Raw genomic sequence first — 23,103 nt, 5'->3', positions numbered from 1 at the left:
TTCATGAAAACTATGTATAAGATGAAAAAGCCCTGTGATAGGTATTGGAGAAGCTGCAAGTCAAGAACTCGCAACGCAATTCACCGAAGACCAGGATTCGTTATCACACGTTCTCATAGAGCAGGGACTTACTTGACTTTTCCATACTCTCTAACCGCTCCCTCCCACGAACCTCAATATTCTTTTTTTTCCAGGTCTTGACCTTTTTGCGGCCGGGGGGCTCAACGCTCCGATGATATATAGTAATAAAGCAACATGATTATTATCACATGTGAAGAGATGAAAAAAAGCTGAAGCAAGCAAGATAGGCCGAGTTTCTCATGTCAATAAATATCAGACTTTGTTATTAGCACCAATACTAGCACCGAGTCACTCTGACTTTCGATAACTACTCGCTCGATAGGCAAAGTGAACATCTGACAGACTGACCAAAAGAATGTGGAAAGCTTAGATTGGTAAGTTTGAGCAAGTGAGATGTGAATGCCCAACCCTAACCCACCAAACATATCCAGCATTCATCAGTGGCTGCGGTGGGTGCAGTTAAACATTTTTTTTTTTTTAACTGTCCCAGCATAAGAACTCAGATGAATTATTCATATTATTCCATTTTTGAACCCATTGAATTGACCACTGGCATTTATCCCATGCCGCGTTCCAACCCAATCCAATCCATTATGTTCCCAGTCATATAATCCCCCTTCCTTCTTTTGTCTAATATAATATCGTACTAGTACAAGAAAGATTTTATATACACACACCCCCGTCTATTCCTTTCTCACAATCCCCTTAAAACTTGCCCTTGACAAGATTCCCCAACATCTGCTCAGCAGTAAGATACGTCGTCCTCCACAAGGTGGGGAAGTCCAGCGTGCTGAAGAGACCGTCGGCGAAGCCGAAAAAGAGCATGGGGGGGATCCACCCGCGCGCGTACTCGAGGGCGAAGCAGGACTCGGGCATGCGGTACTGCTTGACGTCGCCGCGGCGGAGGTGGTGGATGGTTCCCGGGGGATAGACCTCGGGCTCATACTCGCCGGGGACGTAGGCGGTTTGGGTGCCGGTGAGGATGTGGAAGTAATCATCGGCGGTGTGGCGGCCCGTGTGGCCTTCTGTGCCGATGGCGGTGCCGAAGATGATGAGGTATTCGGTGAAACCTGGGGGGTTTAATGTTAGGTTATGCAATATTGGAGAGTTGGAAAAGCAAATAGACTTACTGGCATGGATGATGTACATGGCTCCCATGGCGCCGCCGGCGTTGTTGAATACCCACTGCTCATCGGTGTTGACGTAGCGGCTGACGGTCACGTCGGCCTTGAGCTCGTCGACGATGTACTTGACCATGGCCTTGGTGTCGCCGGGGTGGGCGTTGATGGCGGCCTTAGTGACGGCATCGAGCTGGGGGAGGTTGAAGACGTAGAACTTGTCGACGTTTTGGTCGAGGACGTAGAAGATGGGAGCCAGGACGGCGAAGAGGATGGCGAACCACTTGAAGAAGGTGGTGAGACTGCTGCAGCAGCTCTTGTGGCTGCAAGCACAGGCGGTGGCCTTCTTGGCCGGGGAAGAGGATTTGGGTGCCATTGTGATGTTTGGAGATACAAAGGCAAGGAGGAGAGGGATGGGGGGAAAGAGAGAAAGGAAGAAAAAGAGGAATTGAGCCCACTAATTGTATAGGAAATTCAAAAGCGCGAGCTGTCGCGCGCCTCGCACATCACTTCCCCTTTACCGTTGCGCTGGCTCAGAGTGGGCGGTGAGCGGGCTAGACCGGGGTTTAGCTCGAGCTCCTGTGGAGTTATCAGATGAGCTGGACCAACGGATACGCAGGGATAAAAACCCACAGGACCCTTGAGCTGGCAGAATCGGCTTGGCAAGCAGGATTGCATCTTTTTTTCGGCCTCCAACTCACGCTGACAGAACCTGTCGAACCATCCGGATATCGCATTCCCGACATTTGCCAAGGCTCTCATCACTTGGTAGCTCTCACTTTTTTTTTTTTCAAACCAACGGCACTCACATCTGGCATATCGAATTTTCCACACCCCAGGCGGCACTTTCCGATCGAGTTTCAAAGCAGTTGTTTTGAAAACCCCTCCATTGCGACAGAAGCGAGTTGAAGGGCGATAAGGATACTCGCTATCATGACAACATCAAACCCCACCTTGGCCATCCCAGGCCAGCTCTTGGGTTCAACATCCCGATACCAGCCCGGGCCAGGGACTCACATTCACAATCACAACGTTCATGCTTCGCTCATGGGCACAGTACACATCGCTCAACCTGCTAAAGCTCCAGGACCAGTGAAGCGGCTCACAAAAATCACACCGGCCCCGGCCCCTGCGGAGCTCCCCACAATCTCGGTGACGGTCCCCACGCGGTCCGCGGGCTCCGACCACGCCGGCCAAAAGAAGCGCGAGGTGCTGCCCGAGGTAGGGAATGTGGTACTCTGCAGAGTGATTCGCATCACACCGAGGCAGGCTGTTGTTGCGATACTGGTGTGCGGCGACACGGTGCTGGATGCTGAATGGCAGGGCTTGATCCGTGTGCAGGATGTCAGGGCTACAGAGAAGGACAGGGTCAAGATCTATGAGAGCTTCAGACCGGGGGATATCGTCAGGGCTGAAGTGGTATGTGCTTTTGTGTGGTCATTGAGACATCACACAGTTTGCTAACATTGTAAACAGATCTCACTGGGTGACCAGGCTAACTATTATCTTTCCACTGCTCGTAATGAGCTGGGTGTTATTTTAGCCACGAGTGAAGCCGGCAATGCGATGCATCCTGTCAGTTGGAAGGAGTACCGGGACCCAGAGACCGACTTGACTGAGTTGAGAAAGGTTGCGAAGCCATATTGAAGAGGAGGGGACTCACTCTGTCGAGCAAGGATGAGAAACATCTGGAGATCGTATTGACCATTGTGATCGGATGTTTGAAAAGGCTGGCATTGAAGACGAAATGCGAGGCCAAAGACCGGCCGGCCGTATGAACGAGGCTGGGTAAGCCTCGCTCACCACATCCACGGGCAACCTCAGCCATCTGATCAGACATGTTGGGATCTGAATCAAAAGTCACCACATACGAGAGAGCACTAGCGGGTTGGTTCAAGCAAAGACCAGCGAGAGCTAAGCATCTGTTTATCTCAGATTAATGTCTGCATAATATGTTACACTTTTGATCGTGGAGGACGGCAGCAGACTGCCGAGGGGTTTAAGGGAAACAAAGCGGATGGCGGGCTCACTTTGCATGAGCACACGGACGAAAGTCCATGTCCAAGCAACCCGCGGGACGAGATGTTCCATAGCGAATAGAACGGGATGAAGCGGTACCTGCAGCTACTCAGCGTTAGTGACATAAAATTCCACTCGACGATTTCTCGGATTGGTTGCCGATCTATAATGCGCATGTCCATGACGATGTTGGCCCTGGTGGAGGGGGGAGCGCTGGATCCCTGCAAACCTCGCATGCCAAGCCGAGACGCAGCCACCAACGCTTCCTTCCATTGCCTAGCCGCCCTCTTTTTCATTCCAGCTCATGGCAAACAAACATCAAAGACGACGTCGCCTCTCCTGCCACCTACACCTTTACACTTCGACGAAACAAACTCCGTGATAGTCTCCCAACTTGCGACGACACACCGACGGCCGCCGCGCGGTGATACACAACCATGATCGCCACCGAGGTCATGACACCCACAACCCCAGAAACAACAGGGACAAGGCCACGAACAGCAACAGGGCCAGCAGACATCGACAGCAATGGCACCGACGATACCACACCCAGCACCAGCACCGCCGCGACGACAAGCCGCAGCTGCCCAACCTGCGGCACCCCCTCTCCCTCCCTCCCTTCCCGCCTACCAGCAAACCCAAGCCGCCCTCCTCTCCGCCCAGAAGCAAATCACCGAGCTCCAATCCCAGATCAAACTCCTCAACGCAAAGGCCTCAGCAGCGGTCGACCGATGGGCCGACTACGAAGACGAGCTGACGAAGCTCCGCGCTCAGTTGTCATCAGAGTCGAGATCGTCAACTCCTAGCTCCCCGTCGGCGGCTTCTTCCTCATCGCCAACAACATCCTCCTCGTCCCCTTCACCGCAGAAACAACCCCAACAACACCAACAGCAGAAACAAACCTTACTTCAGGAAGGCTCCCCTTTGCCTACCCCTCCTAGTTCGGTAACATCGGCCCTTCCTTCGCCGTCAAGAACATCATTTCTTCCTGCCGCCGCAACGAGGATTTCTGCGCTGTTGTCGTCGAGGAAATCGACGAGCAATTTGAAGCCTTTGCCTTCGATTCCGGTCTCGCCTCGTTCACCTATACCTAGTGTGCCGCCTTCTGCGACGCTTTATAATCTTCCTAGTCTGGCGACTGCTCCAGAGTCGGGGCAAATGACGACGGGGGATTTGCTGACGGCGTTGGGGAGGGAGCAGGCGAGGAGGATGGAGGTGGAGAAGAGGTTGAATCAGACGAGTAGGGAGGTGGAGGAGCTGAGCGTGAGTTTGTTTGAGCAGGCGAATGAGATGGTTGCGAGCGAGAGGAGGGCGAGGGCGGAGCTGGAGAAGAGGGTTGGGGAGTTGGTGGGACAGGAGGGGGAGAGGAGGAGGCGGTTGGAGGTGCTGGAGAGGGGGTTGGAAAGGATTGGACGGGTTAGGGGGGTGCTGGGGGAGGGGGAGGCGTAGGGGGATAGAAGGATAGTGATGGGATGGTTGGACGGTGGTTTTAATACGAAGGACGATGAGATGGGAAACTGAAGTTGGAGGAACTCAACGGTTGACTCATGTCGAAGACAGGATGGAAGATTTTAATGCTGAATGGAAGGGAAACGGGTGTTTTTTATCTTTGGGGAAACACATGATACCAAGGTTAACGGAGGTTTGGGGATGATTGGGATGGTCATCTTGGATAACTTGGCATATTGGGGCAGACATCTGGAGTTTTGGGATAGTCAGTAATATAATTCATTTCTGACCTGGCATATCACTGTTGTCTAGAACTGAACCTTCCTCTTGAATGAGAAATCCCAACTCTTGACGTCGACAAAATGACGTGCATGAAAAGGACCCTTGCCAAGCCTCCAAAAGCAAGACATCCCGGCAACCCCAGACTGAAGCTAAGAAATGCGGCTCTTGATCGACAAGGGTAGTTTGTGGGGGGGCTCCCCACTGCATATCAACGTCTGTTTAAATGTACTAGTTGAACGGGGGCAATTCCATCAGCCCGGGTATTGTATTTTGTCTCATCACTTTCTATATCCACCATCGGATTTTTTTTAACCGCTAGCAGCAACCGGCTCCTCCTCCCTCGCCGGCACTGCCTCGGACTCTACCTTGATACCCCCATTTTCAACAGTCGGTTCCTGGATCTCTCCCGGCCGGGCGTTCCACTTGTCAAGCATGCTCTCCACTTGTGGCCCCCAAACCTCCTCCCCTCTAAGCAAATCGTCATACTCGAGACAGTTAGCCCCCCCAAGCGTGAACTGCCCCTGCCTGGTACGGACCAGCTCCGCCATCATGGCCCCGCATCCCAACTTCTCCCCGAGATCATGGCACAAACTCCGGACGTAAAACCCAGACGTGACCGTCATGCGGATCTTGGCTGCCGGCGGGCCCTTGCCTTCCCACGGGGCAGGCATGTCATCTGGTCTGACAGGCACAAGATCTGAGCCCCTTCCCTTGGGGGGTTGGGTCAGCTTCTCCTTTTTGACTTCAAGAGCCCCCGACATGAGGGTGTCTTCTGGGTTTCCCTCCTCGTTCTTTGCCCTCTTGGAGGCTCGCGTCTCGTCGCTGACAAGGCCGTCGACTGCTTCCTCGGCGGCGCGCTTTTTGGAGTTGAACTCCTCGAGGGCTTTGCTCTCTTCCTCTGCGGCCATCTTGGCGGCTGATTCCTCCCCTCCGTCCTCCTGCGCCTTGGCCACGCGCCAGACGGACTGGGCGACGTCCTTTTCTGCCTGGCCGGCTTCCTCGTCGGGCCAGTAGTGCTTGTGCGTGCCGGGTTCGTACCATTCTACCAGCTCGAGTTCGGACACTTCGACTTCTCGAGTTTCAATCTCACGGGGGATCGGCTTGCCTTCGCGGGCGTATTCGTAGAGGGGTTTGCCGTTCATTTTGAGGGAGGAGTACAAAGGCGGCATTTGTCTGTATTTCCCCCGGAATGGTTCCAGCGCTTTCTCGACGGCATCGCGGGTGACGTTGGAATAGTCGCCCTTCTTGATGATCTTGCCCAGCCGGTCGTAGGTATCGGTGCTGGCGCCGAAGACGACAACTGTTTCGTACGTCTTGGTGCAGAGGAGGAATTGCTGAAGGGACTTGGTGCCTTTGCCGACTCCGAGGATCAGGACACCGCCGGCTAGGGGGTCGAGGGTGCCGCCGTGGCCGATTTTGGTTTGGACCTTGTTGGGGAACCGGCGGCGGCGGTTGCGCTGGTACTTGGACTCTTTGTCGCGCTGCTCACGGACCTGCTCGAGGGCGGGGGCGAAGCGAGCGGAGGGGTCGAAAAAGTTTTGGCAGTCGCGGATTACCTGGGCGGAGGAGATACCGATGGGTTTGTTGATTCCGAAGACACCTTCGAGGATCTTGCCTCCTGTGGATGTGGCCATTTTCAGGAGTGGCTTGGGCCGGAAAAGGGGCATGCGAGGGGTTGGTGAGAGAGTTGCGACTCTGCCGGGGTTCAATTGGGGTTGTGCAGCTGGTTTTGGGACAAGCGCATTCGGTTTGGGTGGAATTGGCGGCGTCGCGGTCGAGCTTAAAGTTTTCGATGGAGCTGAGGAACCAGGGGAAGAGTTGTTATCGTTATCAGATGAGATGGTACAGATAAGTGGGGTAGTGGGGCACCTTCCACTTAACGCGTGTGGCTTGACAACCAACCGCGTCAAGAATACCGCCCGCTACCTGCGCTTCCAGACAGCCTTCCTTTCGCGTCTCGACCTCAGTATTCAGCTTCATTCTTATCCTCACACGCACGACCCCTCCAAATTCTGACACCATTTGGCGATTCTTTTCCAAGCAAGCTCTCGATGCCACGCCCAGGACGGCCAGGGCGTTCAAGGCGCTCTGAATCCGTCGATCACGACTCTGTTCATTATGTCAAGGAGAGCGCAGCCCTGACGTCGGTCGAACTCGGCCCCGACGAGGGCGAATGGCCCTGTTTTGTCCTCTCGGACGCTATTATTTATCGGAAAGATGGCAAAACACTCGCCAACCCCCTCATGGTTCATTCAGAAGGACCTTTGGTGATTCGCGGATTGCTTGAAATCGACAAAGAAACCAAGAAATGTGTGCTCACTTCATTCCTTCAGAGACTCTTATGGCTGACCATCAACGCCAGGTGTCAAAATTCCCGTGGTCAAGGGTGTACATCTCGAAATCACAGACTCAACCAAGTACTCCATTAGTGATGAGCCGTTCGCCCTCTGGGTGTCCGGTACTTCTGGTTGGTTCGAAATCCAACCATCCAGGAAGTACCTTCCTATGTATCGGGAAGTGGCCGAGGCAGCAAACCTTTACTATCGTGTCTTTGTTGCCCACGACGATCACCATAAGTTGGTCAAGCTCTGCAAGAAAAGCGGAAGAAAGCAGCCCCCCCCGTTGTCTCTCGACCAGATCTTTCTGCATTATGCTGTCAAGATTGGAAGCGGCATTGTGAGGGACGAGGTGGAGGCTCTGTGCGACAAGTGGGCCGAGTTCTTCATCTCGCACTTTAAGAAAGAGAACCAGCTCGACTGGAAGCCGACACGATTTGCGCAGTGGCTCATTTCGAAGCACCCGGCAAGTATAACGTTCTATGTCTGAGGTTTAAACGCTAACGCGAACCAGGAGCTTGAAAAACGGGTTGAGGACGCAGCTAAGGGGCTGCCCATTCCGGTGCCTCCACCTCCTCAGCTGGAGGACTCCGAAGACGAGGTCCTTCGGATGAGAAGGAAGAGCAAAGCGGTTATCCAAGGTCAAGATGTGGACATGGTCGAAGTTGCCCCTACCCGCTCGCAGAAATTGCCGAGCAGACCCATTTCGCAGTCTCAGTCAAGGCCAGTAGAAAGTCCGGTACCACTGCCGGAAAAGTACTTGAACATCGGAAAGCCGACGTCAGCCACGCCCCAGCCACTGCCGCAGGCCCCGTCACAGTCGGCCTCTCCTGCTGCCCAGGCAGTTCCCGATTCTCCGGTTGATCGGCTTCTGGGAATCCTTGATGAGGTGGTTCAAGATAGCCCAGATTTACACGCTAGGGCGCCATCAACGATTTTCAATATGGTGTATTTCAAAGCTAAGATCAAGGACTATCGTGGATCCCGTGAGATTCTCTCTTATTACGCCAAAGACTTGTTCCCACGGCTGGACCCGAACATCTGGGCCGGGACCCCCTTCCATACGTGGCTCGAGGCAACGTCGCGAAACTGGGACGGGCAGCTTTTGCACGTCAGGGAGGAGGAAATCCCCTCACAGATGTATCGCAGAGGCAGGATAGGACACAGAGCCCCGAGGGCACCACAGCAGCCCTCCGCCCCAACTACTTCGAATCGTAACGTCGTCTCTGGGAAGCGGTCGACGTTGAGGCCAGGGCCATCGTCGAAGAAGCGGCCAGCTAGCGATTTGTACGAAGACGAGGATGAATACGACAGCCGGTGTGAGAAGCGCAGTTTCACTCAGTCTTTCGAAGGGGATAATTTGGATCACGATGACGACGATGAAGACAGCGACGATTCTGTCGAAACGGAGGTAAATCCAGAACTGGCAACCCCCGACGACCCTGCATCCCTCCTGCCTCTGCCAGCAGGTGCTTCTCGCATTGTGATCCAAGCCGAACGTCTCCCAACTTTATCACCATCAGGGCCAAACGGCTCGTGGGTCTGTCCAAACGAGGAATGCGGCTATGTAGTCCGCTCGGCCGACGAGCCCGGCGCACAAGAGATCATCGAGGAGCACTTCCGGGCTCATGAGTACAACACGCAGAAAATTGACCTGGCACTGACGGAGGGGAGAAGGGGCCATTTGCCTATTGAGTACGTAGCTTCTCCTTTGGCTTCTATGCGTGCTTCGTGTATTGTTATGTGAGAGATGGTTTTGCTGATGTGGATTGTATCTTAGTAATCTGCTAGCAAAGATTCGAGAGAAGGGGAAAGAGTCGTTGAAGAAGAAGAGGGGGGTGTTGGGTGGTAAAGACAACAAGCCAGACGAGAAGGCCCAGGTGTTTAGGGATAGGGTGAAGACTAGGTTGCTGGTTTGAGTTGGTTTGGATTCTTGGGTTGTTTTTTGGTGTTTTTTTTTGTTGATGTTTATGGGATGAATTGGGTGGGATATGGTCTTATGATATTCTGGGAGACGTTTTGCAGAGGATTTGAGCTCATTAGAGGATACGGGACATTTGGGCTTGAGTGGTTGGGGGTTAATTTCTTCAGGTTGGCAAATCACCACAATGGCGTTGACGGGGCAGAGCGAATGGACATGGCAGAATGCTTTGGGGGTTGTGAGGTTGGTTTCTGTATCGTTATTGCTCTTTTGACACTGTCGGGATTGGTTGGGGGTTACTGGGCGTGTTAAATCGAGTTTGTTTGTTCTTTGGAATTGGTGCAGAAGCCATTGAGCAGCTGCCTGCATTGGCCTACCCTTTGCATCCAGTTCTTGTGACCCAGCCCGTGAAAGTACAGTTGTTGACCCTGGCTGAGGAGGGTTTTGCCATGCTTCGAGGTTGTGGTTTGCCCAGTGTAACATTTCCTTGATGTCCAGACCTCCATAGTATATTCACTCACATGACCTCTCGGCACGATTCATCACACAGCACTATTTACACAAAACCTTCCAATTTGAGCGGTGTGACAAGAGTCGCCAAATCTTGTCACTCGACCTTGTGCAACCTTCTGCCGGTTCCGTGAACCCGGAGTTGGGACGGGGAGTCCGGCTACAGCACCCTTTCAACAAGCTCACATGCCCCCTCTTTCACTTGTTCCCCTGTTGATCCGTGGGCGGTGAGGCTTCTCTTTTGATATTAGATGACCCGGCTCAATAAGGTAAATACGCGCGTGGACCGGACAGGCACACTAGGAGAGTGGGGGTTGACGTTGACAAAATCCTGGACGACGACTGTTCTGGAAGATCCGGTGATGATGGGGTCTATAATAAACTCCCACCGTACCTAACCGGGGTGGCTGTTATGTATCCCTGCCATCCGTCCAAGCTTCTCCTCTCCGCACCCTCTGTTCATCACCAGCCAGTCAGTCGGTCGGTCGGTCGGTCGGTCGGTCGGTCGGTCGGTCGGTCGGGCGTTGCTTGGTATTATTCCAAGTGAGTCTTCCCCCGGCGAAATGACCCTCTTCCCTCCGTAGGGGTCCCTGGACAAGAAGAGGTAATGAAAACAATGGGGTTGGGGGCGTTTTCTGACAGTTGACAGCTGCGGGACACGCCCACCACCACGCGGGTCCGTCCGGGGTTTGGGCTGTGTTCTGAGATAGTCCGGTCTGGGGTATACCCGTCCACCGGCCGGCCTCGTCGCCGATGAGGATTTGGCTGGCTGTCAGCCCTGGACTGAAACCCCTCCCCTGTCTAGTGTCTGACCCGGGAAATGGGGAGCGTGTGGGATGGGAAACCGGGGAAGGGGGGCCTAGGCTAGACTGCAATCCAGGTGCGGCAAGTTTCCCCGCGGGCCCTTGTCTTTGAGCTGGGGAGGGGGGGGAAGAGGAGTCTGTGCACACTGTTTGCTGACTTTGTTGACTCTGTTAATCACGAAGGGGGAGGGTGGAAGGAAGTTGATCTGGACTAGGCAGCAGTTGGTGATGATGGGTTGGGTTGGTCAGAAGGCGGTTCTGGATTCAATACCGGTAGGGCTGGCTGGGGCTGGCTGGACGCCTGCTGGATTCGGGATCAGCAGAAAACCCCATAATGTCATTACGGCGTTATTGTGGGCGGGAAGAAACTATTGCGGTCAAATATTGATCCCCAGTTTTCGCCGGTAGAGATGTCAGCAGGAATACGAGAGGACAATACATAGTTGGGCAGCAATAAGTTTCACATTTGCTCAAGACAACGAGTTCAGTTTGGTATCGTTGGTTTATGCTGTGGTAAGCAACTATCTGGTTTTTTGACTACCGCTCTTCCCAAGGCAAGTGGAGTGTCAAACTTGTTCAAGCTTCCCATTCACCCATCATCGTACACCACCAACACCATCACACCTCCTTCCAGCTCATTTTGCAACCAAGACTCCCACTAGCATAGGGTCGGTTATCCTCCTCAATGGCCAATGCAAAAACAATGCAACTATATATAATGCAAAAGCCAACAAAACAAAACCCCAAATTGTTACATCTCTACCCTGCCGCCCCTTATCCCATCCATCATCCCCATCCCTTTCCCTTTGCAACCCTTCCTTCCCAATGCAAAAACAAGCCGCTTTGATTTCAAATGACGCCTCCCCTCCCCCTTGGTTACCTAGTCAAGTTCCCTGCCTGGCCAACCATTCGTGTGTTCCCCCCTTATTCCTCCCATTGTTGTGTACCGTGATCCCGCCACCCCATCTCGGGGGGATTATATATGTGAAAACCAAAAAAAAAAAAAAAAAAAAAAAAAAATAGACAAATAAAACAAGGCGAAACATGCAGACATACGTAAAAATCAAAAGAAAAACAACATGTACCACCGACGCTGCAAGCCCCATCAAAAACACAGCAGGATCCTTTCCCTTCTTGGTTTGCCAAACCGCCCACCCGAGCAACGCTTTGTTGAGAACAAAATGCAAGTCCTAATAGGACGTCAAGTTTTTGAAAGACAATGACCAACCCTGTAGAGTGAAGAGGAAAAAAAAAAGAAAAAAAAAGACAAATACAAAGGGAGATATAATGTAACAAAGTTGCCCGGTGAGCAAATAAAGAAAGAGAAAACTGAAAAGGGCAAAAAGTGTGTTCAGACAACCCTGCCCAAAGAGGAAACATGAAAACACTTAGTATGGCATCCTGTCATTAAAGGCAAGATCCCTCCCGTGGTTATCCCCATATATGTGCGGGTTTGGCGTGACAGGTCTGCTACTGGAAACGCTGCTCTCGTCGGTGTCGTACATGCCGTATCCGCTGTGTGGTCTTCGCCCGCTCGTGTTGACCATCAGGCTTGCCGGTCGGCTGCTCATGTTGTATGCCGCGGGGCTGCTGACGCCGTGGTACGGGAGGCCGTCGTGTCTTGGCTGGGGCATGCAGAGCTGGAGTTGCGGGAGACCAGTGTGGTGGAGATGCATCGGTGACTGATGGGGGTGGTGATGATGGGTCGAGTTCGTCGGGCTGACAGGTGTGCTGAGGTGGCCTTGGTGATGCTGGGAAATGACGACGGCAACGTTCCGCCTTTTTCCTCGGCCCTTGATTCCCTTGTTGCTGTTCTTGTAGAGGTTGGATAGGTACTCAAACAGCTCCTTGTCCTCGTAGGAGGCGGTGCTCCAGTCGGTGATGGTAGCGAAACGGGTTGTTAGTCTTTTGATGGTGTCCTCGTGGAACTTGTTTTGGTGAGACTACAGAGCGTTAGTTTGTACGATCAGATCTTGAGGTCGATGCAAGGAGCCTACCTTGAGATTTCCCCGAACAGAGAAGGCTTTGTTGCAGTTATCGAGCAGGCAGATGAAGGGCCTCGTCTTGTCGTGGCTCTTCATATGAGCCTGAAGGTTTCCGCGCTGGGGGAAGCGCTTATCACACAGAGTGCAAGAGAAAGGCTTCTCTCCCATGTGCCGGCGCCAGTGAGCCTTGAGGTTTCCAGGCTGAGTGAAGTCTTTGCCACACAGGGTGCATTGCTATTTACAAGTTAGAACGGCCATACACACAACACAGGAAAACCAGACAGAACTTACATAAGGTGACTCTCCCGTATGGGCTCGCCGATGAGTGTCGAGGTGTGTTTTCTGGCTAAACATCTTGGAGCACCCAGCGATACCGCAGGCGTAACGCTTGAGTGGACCACCGCTCCCAGCAACGCTTCTTCTCGTTCGTGTGGACGCCTGGCTTTGCGAAGAGGATGGTAGCTATTCATCGCAGACAGGTTAGATTAAGACCATGCCTGACCAGCAATTACGGTCAACTTACCCCTCTGCCTTGAGACTCTGTCCCTGAGGTTTCGGTCTTGCACTCAGCTGGCTTCTCGGCCTTGGCCTGGACTGCCTTCATTAGAGTATCCAATGGGGTATGGAACTCGTGGGGTTGCTGGCCAGCCACGGTCAAGTTCGCCTCGATCGTCTTGCAGGGCATCGTGACCTCGGCAGTGACGGAGAGTTGACGTTCGGCCTTGACTGATGGACTCTGGTTTTCCTGCACTGGTGAATGGCCAGCCTGGGGCGTCACTGACCCTCGGGCAAGACCGGACTCGACTGGCATGACCTTCGTCTGCTGTTCCGGGTAAGTGTTGGCTCTGAAAGGTGAACCCAGGACTGGAGATGGGGTGTATGAGTGATATCCGCTGTAGGTGACGGGTGGTTGGTATTGAGGCGCTGGCACGCCGTTCGTGATGGGGGCGAGACTGAAGGGGTTGCTGCTAAAGTACTGGGAGGCCAAAGGGGGTCGTTGAGGGGGAGCGGCCGTTGCCTGACGAGACTCGTACGGCATCACGTTGTGCTCCATCATGGCGTAGTCTCCGCTTGTGGGATGATGCTGAGGCCACCGAGACCAGTTGGCAGGAGCCGGGAGGTGTTCCGAGAGAGCCATCTTTTGCCCAGTTGATATTATGATCTTTCTTCGTCCTTGGCGTTATGTGAACTGACTGTCAATGTGGTGCGAGATTTCCGTCAGCCGGAAATGCAACGGTGGTGTATGAGCGAGAGTGTGTGTGGGAGGGATGATGGCTCTGCAAAGCAAATGTCCGCCGTGATGATTAATAAAGAAAGGACTCTTGTTGTCGTTGGGCACAAGGTCCGTTGACAAGCAAGTGATGATGAGTATACACAGATGGAGAGATAATATGTATGGATGTATGTATGTATGTCCAAGCAGACTGGATGATGATCGGGCGTGGGGAGAGGGGGGAGACATATATCAACACCAGGACCCAAGAAGGAGGAGAGTAAGTAGCTGGGGTACGATCTGACTGAGCCAATCGACTGGGCTGCCATGGCCGTTCGGAGATCTTGTTCAAATAGAGGCTTGTACCATGCTCAATAAACCATACTGCACTTGGTAGGCTGGGTGGGTGTTTGGGCACGGGGCAGCTCCGCAGCAATAAAGAAAAAAAAGAAGAAAAAGGTACAAGGCCAAAGGTACCTGCTCCCACACCCCCCCCCCCCAAAGAAACAGACCATCCCTCGACCCCCACCACACGAACCTGAGGTGGATCGTGTCCTGGGATCCAGATGAAGCATGGATACATGGGGAGAGAACCAGCCGGGGGATTTCGTTACCGAGGATTGGGGAGTTCTTTGGAACAGGGGACAAGGGGGGTGGATGTCTCCTTGGTGTTGATAGCTGGGCGCAAGGCGACCTCCTTGCTCGCCCGCCTTCGTTCCCACCACACCCATCATCCAAACGGCAGAATGTGGAAACGACAAGACCGATGAGACATGAAAGACGGCCAGACAACAGCAGAAGAGTCCAAGGTCTGGCTCCAGTCAGTAAGTCCGGAACACAGGCTGCTGAGCCCGGCTGCACTCTAGATGCAATGTGAGCCATCCTTCCACTGTGACCATCACCGGCCAACAACTCGTGCAGCAGGTACCGCAGGTTTTGGCGTCTTGGTTATGTGCTGACCGCAGCGGGACGGCAGTTGTAGGAGGGGGATGAGAGGGGGAATGAGAGTGATGCCCGCTATGGAGTCCAGCCTCGTATAAGAAAAGTATGGAATCCACCGCGCCTGATGAGGCGGCGGGCGGAAAGGCGGAAGGGACGGACGGGGCGGCTTCAACAGTTGGCCGGCGAGCGGATGAGGCATTGTCTTCGTCTGCCGTGCTCTCCATCGTCATTAGCGAGAGAGGCTCCGGGAGAGATGACGACTCGTTCGTTGCTCAATGATGCACATCTCGTGGACCAAGTGGTTCGAGTAAGTCCCTTTCTTTTTCGGATCTTCGCGGTACCCCGCGGGCGGGTTAAAGGTCTGACATGAAGTGATGGGCTTGGGCGTCCCGAGACAGCGCGTCATTGTCTCCGTGTCTTCTTCCCTTTCAAGAAGAAGTGAGGTTGATTTCGCAACTCTTTATTTTGATGGAGTCGACGGCGAGGTGTGGCAGCTGGCGATGCACACGAACAAGGGTCTCTAGTGGATGCACTATACTGCTCACGGTATAGCCAATGACCCAGAGAATGGAGCACTGCATGCAGCACCCACCACTCCCAAGAACCGGGAGTGAGGCATCAGGCCCGGATGCTTGGCATGTCACGGTGCAATTATCTTAACCCAGCTCTTAACATTTCATCAAGCTCAGCGCGGCAATTCCCAACATCAACCCCCACCTGTCCACTGTCCGCTGTCAGTGTTCCCAGGACATCACCAAGTCTCGGGGCGGGACGGCACTCACAGGTCTTGTCCCAGGTCTTGTCCCACCCTTCAATTACCGCATATTCCCGGGGGCGATGTTTTCTTTTCAAAACACATCTGGTGATGATAGGTAGTGTACAGGCAGCTCGGCAGTCGCGTTTCCAATACCACGGTTGGGGTGGGTGTGTGCACTTGTGGCGCCAGATGGACATCTGCGGCGTCGGGTCTCTTGAATTCCAGGGACCAGCTCAGCTTTCCGCCTCGCGTTAGTGTTGGAGAGGCAATTACAGTGGGTGGACTAACAGCAGAGCGCACACAGCTAAGCTCAGGGCGGCTGGGACCGTGCGCACAGCTCGGGACGACCTCAGCTGGTGTCAACCGCTATTTTTCGCCTCCACTTTTATCCAAAGTTTCAAGGTTTCAATACAGGACCGAAATAGCTCAGCATAATGCCCTCATCAGTTCAAAACGTCATGCGATTTCAGGGCGGCCCGTTTCTCGCCTGGCGGCCGATCATCTTCTTCTTGCCAACGTTCCATCGTTTCTTTCCCCGCCTTCACACCTGGGGCTTACCTGGGGCTTACCGTCAGTGCCCATCTTACCGTTCCTTTATTGTGGGTGAGACACCGCCATTAACCACCAGCAACCGAACTGACAAGGAAATGGAATCTGGATCCTCAGACTCGAAAGCAGGTCATGGTCCGGTCCGGATTCTGTCACAAAACCCATTCGCAAATATCACCCACTTCGTCTGAGATGCAAGATGTCAGATCTTGTCCGTCAGAATCGACTGAAAGTTCCCAATGCAAGGGGTAACGAAGGCGAGGCAAGGACAAGCCGCAGAGCAGCACCTCGATGTCGTCCCGTGACTGGTCCAGCATGCCTCCAACCAGACGATGCTTGGCTTCCACTCTCCAGCCCCGGAACGTCATCCGGGGCCATCAACACCGTGCGCCGACTGTATGTAACAGCAGACAGCCGGATCCATTTTGTCGAAAATTGCTGCCCGTCGCCTGACAACCTGCTGCTTCATCCACCACTGGCCTTCCGGACTGGACCGACTGGTCGCCGGCCTCTGGAGACTGCAAGCGGTTCCGCGGTCCAGGTCCAGCAAAGGCGCATCCCGCTAAAACAGTGCGCTAACACGCAAACTAGAGGCCCCGGATGCCAATCCGGGGCCACAAGTCTTTGCTCGGGATGTGACCCGTCATTTTCTATACTAGAGGCGCAAGAGGGCACCTGGTGCGGAGTGATGTGGGATGTGCGTCACAAGAACCTGCAGCAGCAGCCGGGCCAGATTCAGCAGGTGCCTCCCGCATCTTGATCAGCCTCTGGCGAATGCATCTCTCCTCGACCACTGCGAGCAATCCCTCGCCATCACCATTTGTCTACACTACACAGTACCAGAGACCCCACGAGCTGTTACACGTCGAGCACGTGTGCCTGTATGGAGAGCCATGGCAGGCACAATGACACGCACGCAGGGAATCCCGGATGGGTTGATATGTCTACACTAGCGCCGCCCCAGATGCCATTCCTGTCTCTGCAGACATGATCGTTTCAGCCAAATGACCCGTTGATTCGGTTCACGAGTGGATTTGCCAGGGCTTCCGGTACGCTTAGCACTTCCCCGGAGGCACTAGTCAGGGCCAAGGACCTGGTAAGCGAAGGGAGGGGGAGCAAGATGCGCGAGTGCTCTTTTGAAATTCGAGTCCAGTGGGATGAAAGAGATTGTTGATCGGTCTGAGCCGAGTGTGGGCTTTTCTTGAAATCGCTGACTTCATAGCTGCTGTTTCCAAGTTGCCAACACTCGAGACGCGGGCAGAATGACTGAGCCTGGAAATATGAGGAAAGTCGGTCCATCGCGATGGTGTGTGTGATTACACCCATAGTTGAATCCTACCTCTCGACTACTTCTGCCTTTGGCTGAAAAGACGGATACTGTGCACACCATCTGCTCTCCACATCACGAACAGTCGGATGTCTGGTTCAGGGCTAGCCCGTATATCCAATCCTTGCAGGGGCTGATTCCAGCGTTGTGGTTTGCGGGACGTCCCTACGTGGGTGCACCCTCACCATCCCCCCTCATTTTTAAATTCGCCAGGACCTCAATGCAGGCCGCGAAGCACACTTTTAGGATCTTGCCATGACGGCTTTGTCTGCTGTACAGTAGTGCGGAGAATCGCGGAGGTGTGCGGTCCTTGATCTAGGGATCGAGATGTCGTCCGTACCGTATCTCAAACGCACGAGTTCAAGCGATGTCACCCACTAATCAAACCTATCAAGTTTCTACCTTCACCACGGCCAGAGACTGGTAGATCCTGTTTGTTGGTCTGCGAGATGGGAACAGGTGAGGCTGACCAGCCACCAAAGAACCTTATCACCACTCTAGTCACGGACCGACACCTCTCAACATCGTCTTCACCACACCATGCCGCTTCGAATACCGACCCAAAGAGGATGGCCTTTTCAAACACCGAACTGCAGCAGTACGACAAACCCACGTGTTGGCATGCTGCCCCAACGTTGGCCAGGACATAAAACAGCTCACTCCCCTCGCAAGCAATGCTTGAAATGCGTGGTCACTGCAATTTTGGGCCCCATACGACCTTGGGCATCATCAGACGCGGAAATAAAACTTGAAAAATGATAGTGGGGTCGACAGCCAACCTGATACGTATCGCCAGACCCGGGAAAGGGATGAGGGGCAGAGATACCTTCCAGATTGCTCGTCATCGACCTTTTACTGATGACTAACAGCTGCAGCGTGGGGGTTGCAACCTCTTTCTGTTCTGGGAACCGTTCACAAGAGCATTACACGACACCCGATGAACAGTGAAGACAGTGAGGTGGTGTAGCACACAGTGTATACCCGCTGCGTCTTCGCCGCGCCGAGATGGCATTCCAATCGGGAGGTCGCCGAAACAGCCATCTCTTGTCCCGAGCCCGAAGCCATACGAAAACATTTCGCCCGAGTGCTGGCCCAAACGTACACCGGCTCGGGAGAAAAAAACCAGTAAATAGGCGCCCGCTCCGTGCTATTGACCTGGCGAAGCAGTTACAATGTCCGACATGAACGCTGAGGGGTCTACTAGAGGGGACCTGGAGGACGCCGTCTATCAAGGTGCACTCATACTACCAGTGGCGCCAAAGTTGACCATGAAATGGCGCCTGTCAAGCTTCGCAAGCAATTGCTTCAGTTCCCCCCTCTTGTCTGGGATCCCCTCGCCTGGTGAAGCTGAGGCAGTCCCGACAGCACGTTCCAGTCTCCGTGCTCCCGCGCTGCCATTGGCCGGGTAGAGATATCGGTTACATCCGCTAGCTGTAAATGGCCCTTCCACTAAAGAGGGGACCTGGCCCTTCCCCCGTACCCGTCTCCGCGGGTCAGAAACGCCACACAGTGCTTGATTTCGAGATGCCCCCGTTGCGGGAACTACACTACTCATCACAAGACGCGTCGGCAGGCAACGTCACAAGCAGGATCTCACTGCCCCTCAGATCTCGTCGCCAACGGCTGATGGCTGCGTCCAGTCGAGATGGCTGTCATCGAGCGCCCCTGATTTGCAGGTCGGCACCAAAAGATCACGGTGGGAAACGAAAGGAGCAAAAAAATGCGAGTATCAGGACGAGATATCAGATATCAATTTTGACAGATACACGCCAGTGTGTCTCCCGTGCTCTTGGGAGCGACTGCGCAGCGCTGATTTGGCGAGCAAAGAGATGCCCAGACGACACCCCTGAGCTCCCGCCTTGCCGTTTTCTGTTGCGGTTGCATACCAGGCCTTGCTAGCTAGGACCAAACATTAAAGCCTTTTTCTCTTTGATCAGAGAGAAAAAAAATCTTGACTGTCAGATTAGGCTCAAGTGCCACGCACGGGAACGACAACAAGAGGCAGATCTTTGCTGCAATCGCACAGATGCATATGATCATACATACAGGACGGCGGCAAACCTCGACGAAGTCACCTCTCTCGATAGGTCCATCCAGTATGAGCGGCCAGTCACGAGGGAAAACACCAGGACTCCCTCAATACAAGAACCCCCCAAGTACGTTATGCATGGCTTCCATTTCTTGCGCAGCCGGGATTGGGTCGAATATTCTCTTTTACCCCCAAACCTGCTCCTTTGGTGGGGGGCGGGGCATGTATGTGCAGCAACACAAGATGGGATGCCCATCAAGGTGCGGCTGGCCCCTGAGCGCCTAGCGCGGATTGCGTCTTTTCGTCTCTTTTTTCCCTTTTTATGATGTCGAACCAGTCTGGGCGAGATAGAGAACCCCCGCTTCGATACAACGGCACCGACATGACGTTCCGGTATCGTAGGTGGCAGTCACAAGAGGCCATCTGCACCAGCCCAGGAGACGCAGCGAGACGACGATGTCGGAACGAATTCCTATGCTCGCACGGCCGTCTCGGGAATCTGAAAGCCCATCTCAAGCCAAGATCGAAAATACGCGGGCCTTTAGGAGCCCCGAGCACCTCGGAACGGTACCTGGCATTGTTACTGGACATGGCCACATCATATTGGGCCACTTACAACGACGAATTCCTAGTCCTCAACCATCACCCATCATTATTATCACGTCAACGATGTGGGAACCGCCAGTTAAATAAGGAGAGAGAGACAGCCGCCACCCACACACGACAGCTGAGACACGGGAAACACAACGCCAACCAAATCCCAAAACATCAACATCTCGACCCACCCACCAGAAGCTATACCGAAGGGGCACCTTGATAAAAAGCGGTGTCGCGGCGGCATTGACAAGTAAAACGAGCAGCACCGCAGCACGCACAATCTAGTCGTGCCCCGGCTCGCTGCTACCCAAGTGTTTCGTCCTGAGATCCGGCACATCAACTGGCTGTGGACGTTCGGTACCTGCATGCAAGACGTAGAGAGAGGTACCTACCACAGGCAGGAGGAGCCCTGGCATCACGGAGAGAGCACGTTCTCGCTGCGTCGTGTCACGGCTCCCGACAGGCCCAATTCGTTGGGGAAGGAAAGCAGGAGCAGACAACAAAAAATTATTATCTTTTTGCCTCCCACATCTGGAAATACCAAGGTCCCCGAGCGCCGAGCAACGCATCAATTATTACTCGAATGATGGCACACACATACCTACATACGCCCACACACCATCCGCCAAATACTACACGAGGTTTTCCCAACCGCGCGGGAGCCGCTAGATACGATCCACGGAGAATTTCTGTCATGGTGACAGCAGCATCTCGTCCAATCGATGTTCTCAATGTAGAGGGCCTTCTCACCAGGTCCACCGCCTCGGCCCCGATCTATCTATCCGCAGAGGGTCCTTTCATCTTTGATCCCTGATTCGACTCTGGATTGGCTGAGAGGGTTCTCTTATTGTTTTCCCGCCATCAGCAAAAGCCGGGCTGGCTGGCCACCGACCGGACCGGCCGGCCATAGCTTGGAGGAGATCGCTTCGAAACATTATTCATCAAGCAGAGGAGGAACAGAGATCGTCCCGTAATCTGTCTTGGAGTATTCTCAGCTTCCCAGCCTAACGACGATGAAGGATGATTGCCAAGATGCTTGAATATGCCCGTTGAGATGTCAAGAAGTCCAGAACCCTTTTCAGCGCGACAAGCTAAGCAGAAACGTGCTTTGGTGATCGCCACGGTGGGGGGTTAAGAGAGAAGGAGGGGGTGGGCCGTATTCAGAACCGTCAAGAGACTTCGGTTGACTTCTCTGTTTTGCTTCTTTTTCTTTCCTTGGGCTGGTTTCTGAGATCTGTTTCGCAATGGCTTCAGCCCCTGAACCGCCGACGTTGGACGACGTTGACGTCTTTGCTCTACCCCGGAACCTTGAACTGTTGTTTACTTTTTTGTCCTTTTTTAGCCTCTTATTTCACCAAAAGCGGATCTTTCCAAGCTGTCCGTGCTTGAGACATCTCCGGAAAGGCTGAAGGGTTCTCCGAGGGATCTGTACACACACGCGGCGATTGGGGGAGGGGAGGGGAGGGGGGGGGGTTGTTGATCTCCCTTCCCCCAATGTCTTGTTTCGCCTCCTCATTTCTTTTTTCTTCTCTTTCCTTACGCTACTTGATGTCTTGGCCTATCCGAACCCGAATAGCGGCCCCAGTTTTTGTGGTTTCTTTTCAACTCCTCGAGTTTTAGCCCTTTGCTTTTCTTTCCGGCTTCTGTTTTGAATCAAACAAAGAGAAGGGTCTTGTTGAACGCGCCGTGCCGACAACCGGTCGCCGCTACGACTGATAGTGGTCTAGCTTGCGAAGTCCGGTTGTTCGAGTCTCTCTACTAGTGTCGAGTAGTTTTTTGATATCAAAGTATCAAGCTCGGTCTGTCACTGGATGGAGTGGACTAATTTCTCCGGATGATCGACGGAGCTACGGCGCCGGGGAAGGGCTTCCGGGGTGTCAGTTTGGGTCTTGGCTTTTTATCTCAACTTTCCCACCCTCCACACAATCACCGACATCTTTGAAGCTAGCAAAAGATCGAATTCGCGATGGGATCCAAAAACAGCAACGGATAGGACTTTGCTTCTTTGACGTTGGTTGTTGCCGACACCCCTCCCCCTTCCCCTTCCGGGGTTTAGCTGATGCACATGATGCTAGATTGTTGTAGTGCTAACCTATCCCAATCAACGGTGAAAATGATCGTCGATCTTCCAAGACGGCGCCGTCGATGTGTTCGAACATGGTCTAAAGCCGTAAGATTTTATAGACTCTCACCGTATCTAGCGTCGGCGTGGCAGTCGTGGCAAACTCCTTTTTGTTGTGGATTAGGGGTCGTGGTGTTGTCTCGTCTCGTGAATGTAGGGGATGAGGCTCTATTCTTGTCTGTATGCATCACGTAGGGTCAACGACCACCACCACCACCACCACCACCACCACCACCACACAGACAATACCTAACCTGACAGCTGTCTGTTACGAAGCTACCGGATGGACTGCCGAGGCGAGTCGCTGTCTTGAAAGTTTCAGCTCTCTAGTTTACAATAGCCTCAGCTGCTTTGGTGCTGTCTCTAGTTGTCGGCAGAGATGTCCGTGAATCTTTTTATGTATGGAGCTCCGGCAGGCAGAGAGGAGGGGAAGAAAAGTCTGTTGAGACATACATACACACACACACACACACACACACACACACATACACATGCACCATACAAATGCAGATAGAAAGGGGCAAGGCTTGTTGAAAGTTCCTACATATGCTTGTTGCGTACTGTACCTACTACCTATGGCAAGTGACTAATAAGCTAGGTATCGGAGATAGAATTTCGTGGTTGTTCACAGAAAGCGGTGTGAACAAACTCACATACCTACTAACTACCTATCCCCTGGGGTATGCAGTAGGAAGGCCAGTTCTCGAGGCCCAAAGGCTGCTTCACACTCACACCGTTCTCTTTTTGTCCAGAGTAGAAGTTTCGAACTAGATACAGAGGGGCACTAACTGCACGAAACTTACACCCCTCATAATTAACCCTTGGCTACCAATTTAGGACTGCTCTCCGCAAAAAAAGAAAGAAAACAAAAGAAAAAAAATAAGGAAGCTATTCAGATCTTCACCCGGCACGCCTGGACTTCCATTGGACCCTGATCTACACGCACTTGCCCCATAAGTCAAACGACGATCTGATTCACGCTAGGCGGGCTAGCCGAAGGGATCTTGTTCTGGAGAAAGAGAGGGCCTCGATCCTTTTGTTTTCATTTGTGCTTGGCCTCGTG

The 23,103-nt window shown here is 53.4% G+C and overlaps 6 protein-coding genes across 6 annotated transcripts; 3 read left to right on the top strand and 3 right to left on the bottom strand.

Annotated features, from left to right (window-relative positions):
- Positions 1-527: 527 nt before the first annotated feature.
- On the bottom strand, positions 528-2,104 carry ERG2 (C-8 sterol isomerase). Its single transcript, XM_062944806.1, has 3 exons — positions 2,009-2,104; positions 1,212-1,778; positions 528-1,151 (listed from the first exon to the last, which is right to left on the bottom strand). The coding sequence occupies exons 2-3, from the start codon at positions 1,573-1,575 to the stop codon at positions 787-789; spliced, it is 729 nt and encodes a 242-aa protein (XP_062803675.1). The 5' UTR covers positions 1,576-1,778; positions 2,009-2,104; the 3' UTR covers positions 528-786.
- Positions 1,308-2,846, top strand: CSL4 (exosome 3'->5 exonuclease subunit ski4 (Csl4); the record flags this gene model as incomplete). The annotated part of the gene is made up of 2 exons (XM_062944805.1): positions 1,308-2,618; positions 2,676-2,846. Exons 1-2 carry the CDS (start codon positions 2,133-2,135, stop codon positions 2,844-2,846), a joined length of 657 nt encoding a protein of 218 aa, XP_062803674.1. The 5' UTR covers positions 1,308-2,132.
- Positions 2,847-3,746: 900 nt separating this feature from the next.
- On the top strand, positions 3,747-4,667 carry QC764_210990 (uncharacterized protein; the record flags this gene model as incomplete). Its single annotated transcript, XM_062944804.1, has 1 exon — positions 3,747-4,667. The coding sequence occupies one exon, from the start codon at positions 3,747-3,749 to the stop codon at positions 4,665-4,667; it is 921 nt and encodes a 306-aa protein (XP_062803673.1).
- A 590-nt stretch (positions 4,668-5,257) lies between these two features.
- PUS4 (pseudouridine synthase pus4) lies at positions 5,258-6,616 on the bottom strand (the record flags this gene model as incomplete). Its single annotated transcript, XM_062944803.1, has 1 exon — positions 5,258-6,616. One exon carries the CDS (start codon positions 6,614-6,616, stop codon positions 5,258-5,260), a length of 1,359 nt encoding a protein of 452 aa, XP_062803672.1.
- A 282-nt stretch (positions 6,617-6,898) lies between these two features.
- QC764_210970 (uncharacterized protein) lies at positions 6,899-9,524 on the top strand. The gene is made up of 4 exons (XM_062944802.1): positions 6,899-7,259; positions 7,312-7,769; positions 7,800-8,980; positions 9,066-9,524. Exons 1-4 carry the CDS (start codon positions 7,001-7,003, stop codon positions 9,202-9,204), a joined length of 2,037 nt encoding a protein of 678 aa, XP_062803671.1. The 5' UTR covers positions 6,899-7,000; the 3' UTR covers positions 9,205-9,524.
- A 1,441-nt stretch (positions 9,525-10,965) lies between these two features.
- Positions 10,966-15,558, bottom strand: AZF1 (DNA-binding transcription factor). Its single transcript, XM_062944801.1, is given in 6 exon segments — positions 10,966-11,511; positions 11,525-12,462; positions 12,517-12,738; positions 12,796-12,966; positions 13,028-15,383; positions 15,442-15,558. 4 exon segments carry the CDS (start codon positions 13,640-13,642, stop codon positions 11,908-11,910), a joined length of 1,563 nt encoding a protein of 520 aa, XP_062803670.1. The 5' UTR covers positions 13,643-15,383; positions 15,442-15,558; the 3' UTR covers positions 10,966-11,511; positions 11,525-11,907.
- Between the last annotated feature and the right edge of the window lie 7,545 nt (positions 15,559-23,103).

This window comes from Podospora pseudoanserina, chromosome 2 (assembly GCF_035222485.1).
Source record: "Podospora pseudoanserina strain CBS 124.78 chromosome 2, whole genome shotgun sequence".
Classification (NCBI taxonomy): domain Eukaryota; kingdom Fungi; phylum Ascomycota; class Sordariomycetes; order Sordariales; family Podosporaceae; genus Podospora; species Podospora pseudoanserina.
This window is presented reverse-complemented; position numbering and strand designations above follow the sequence as displayed.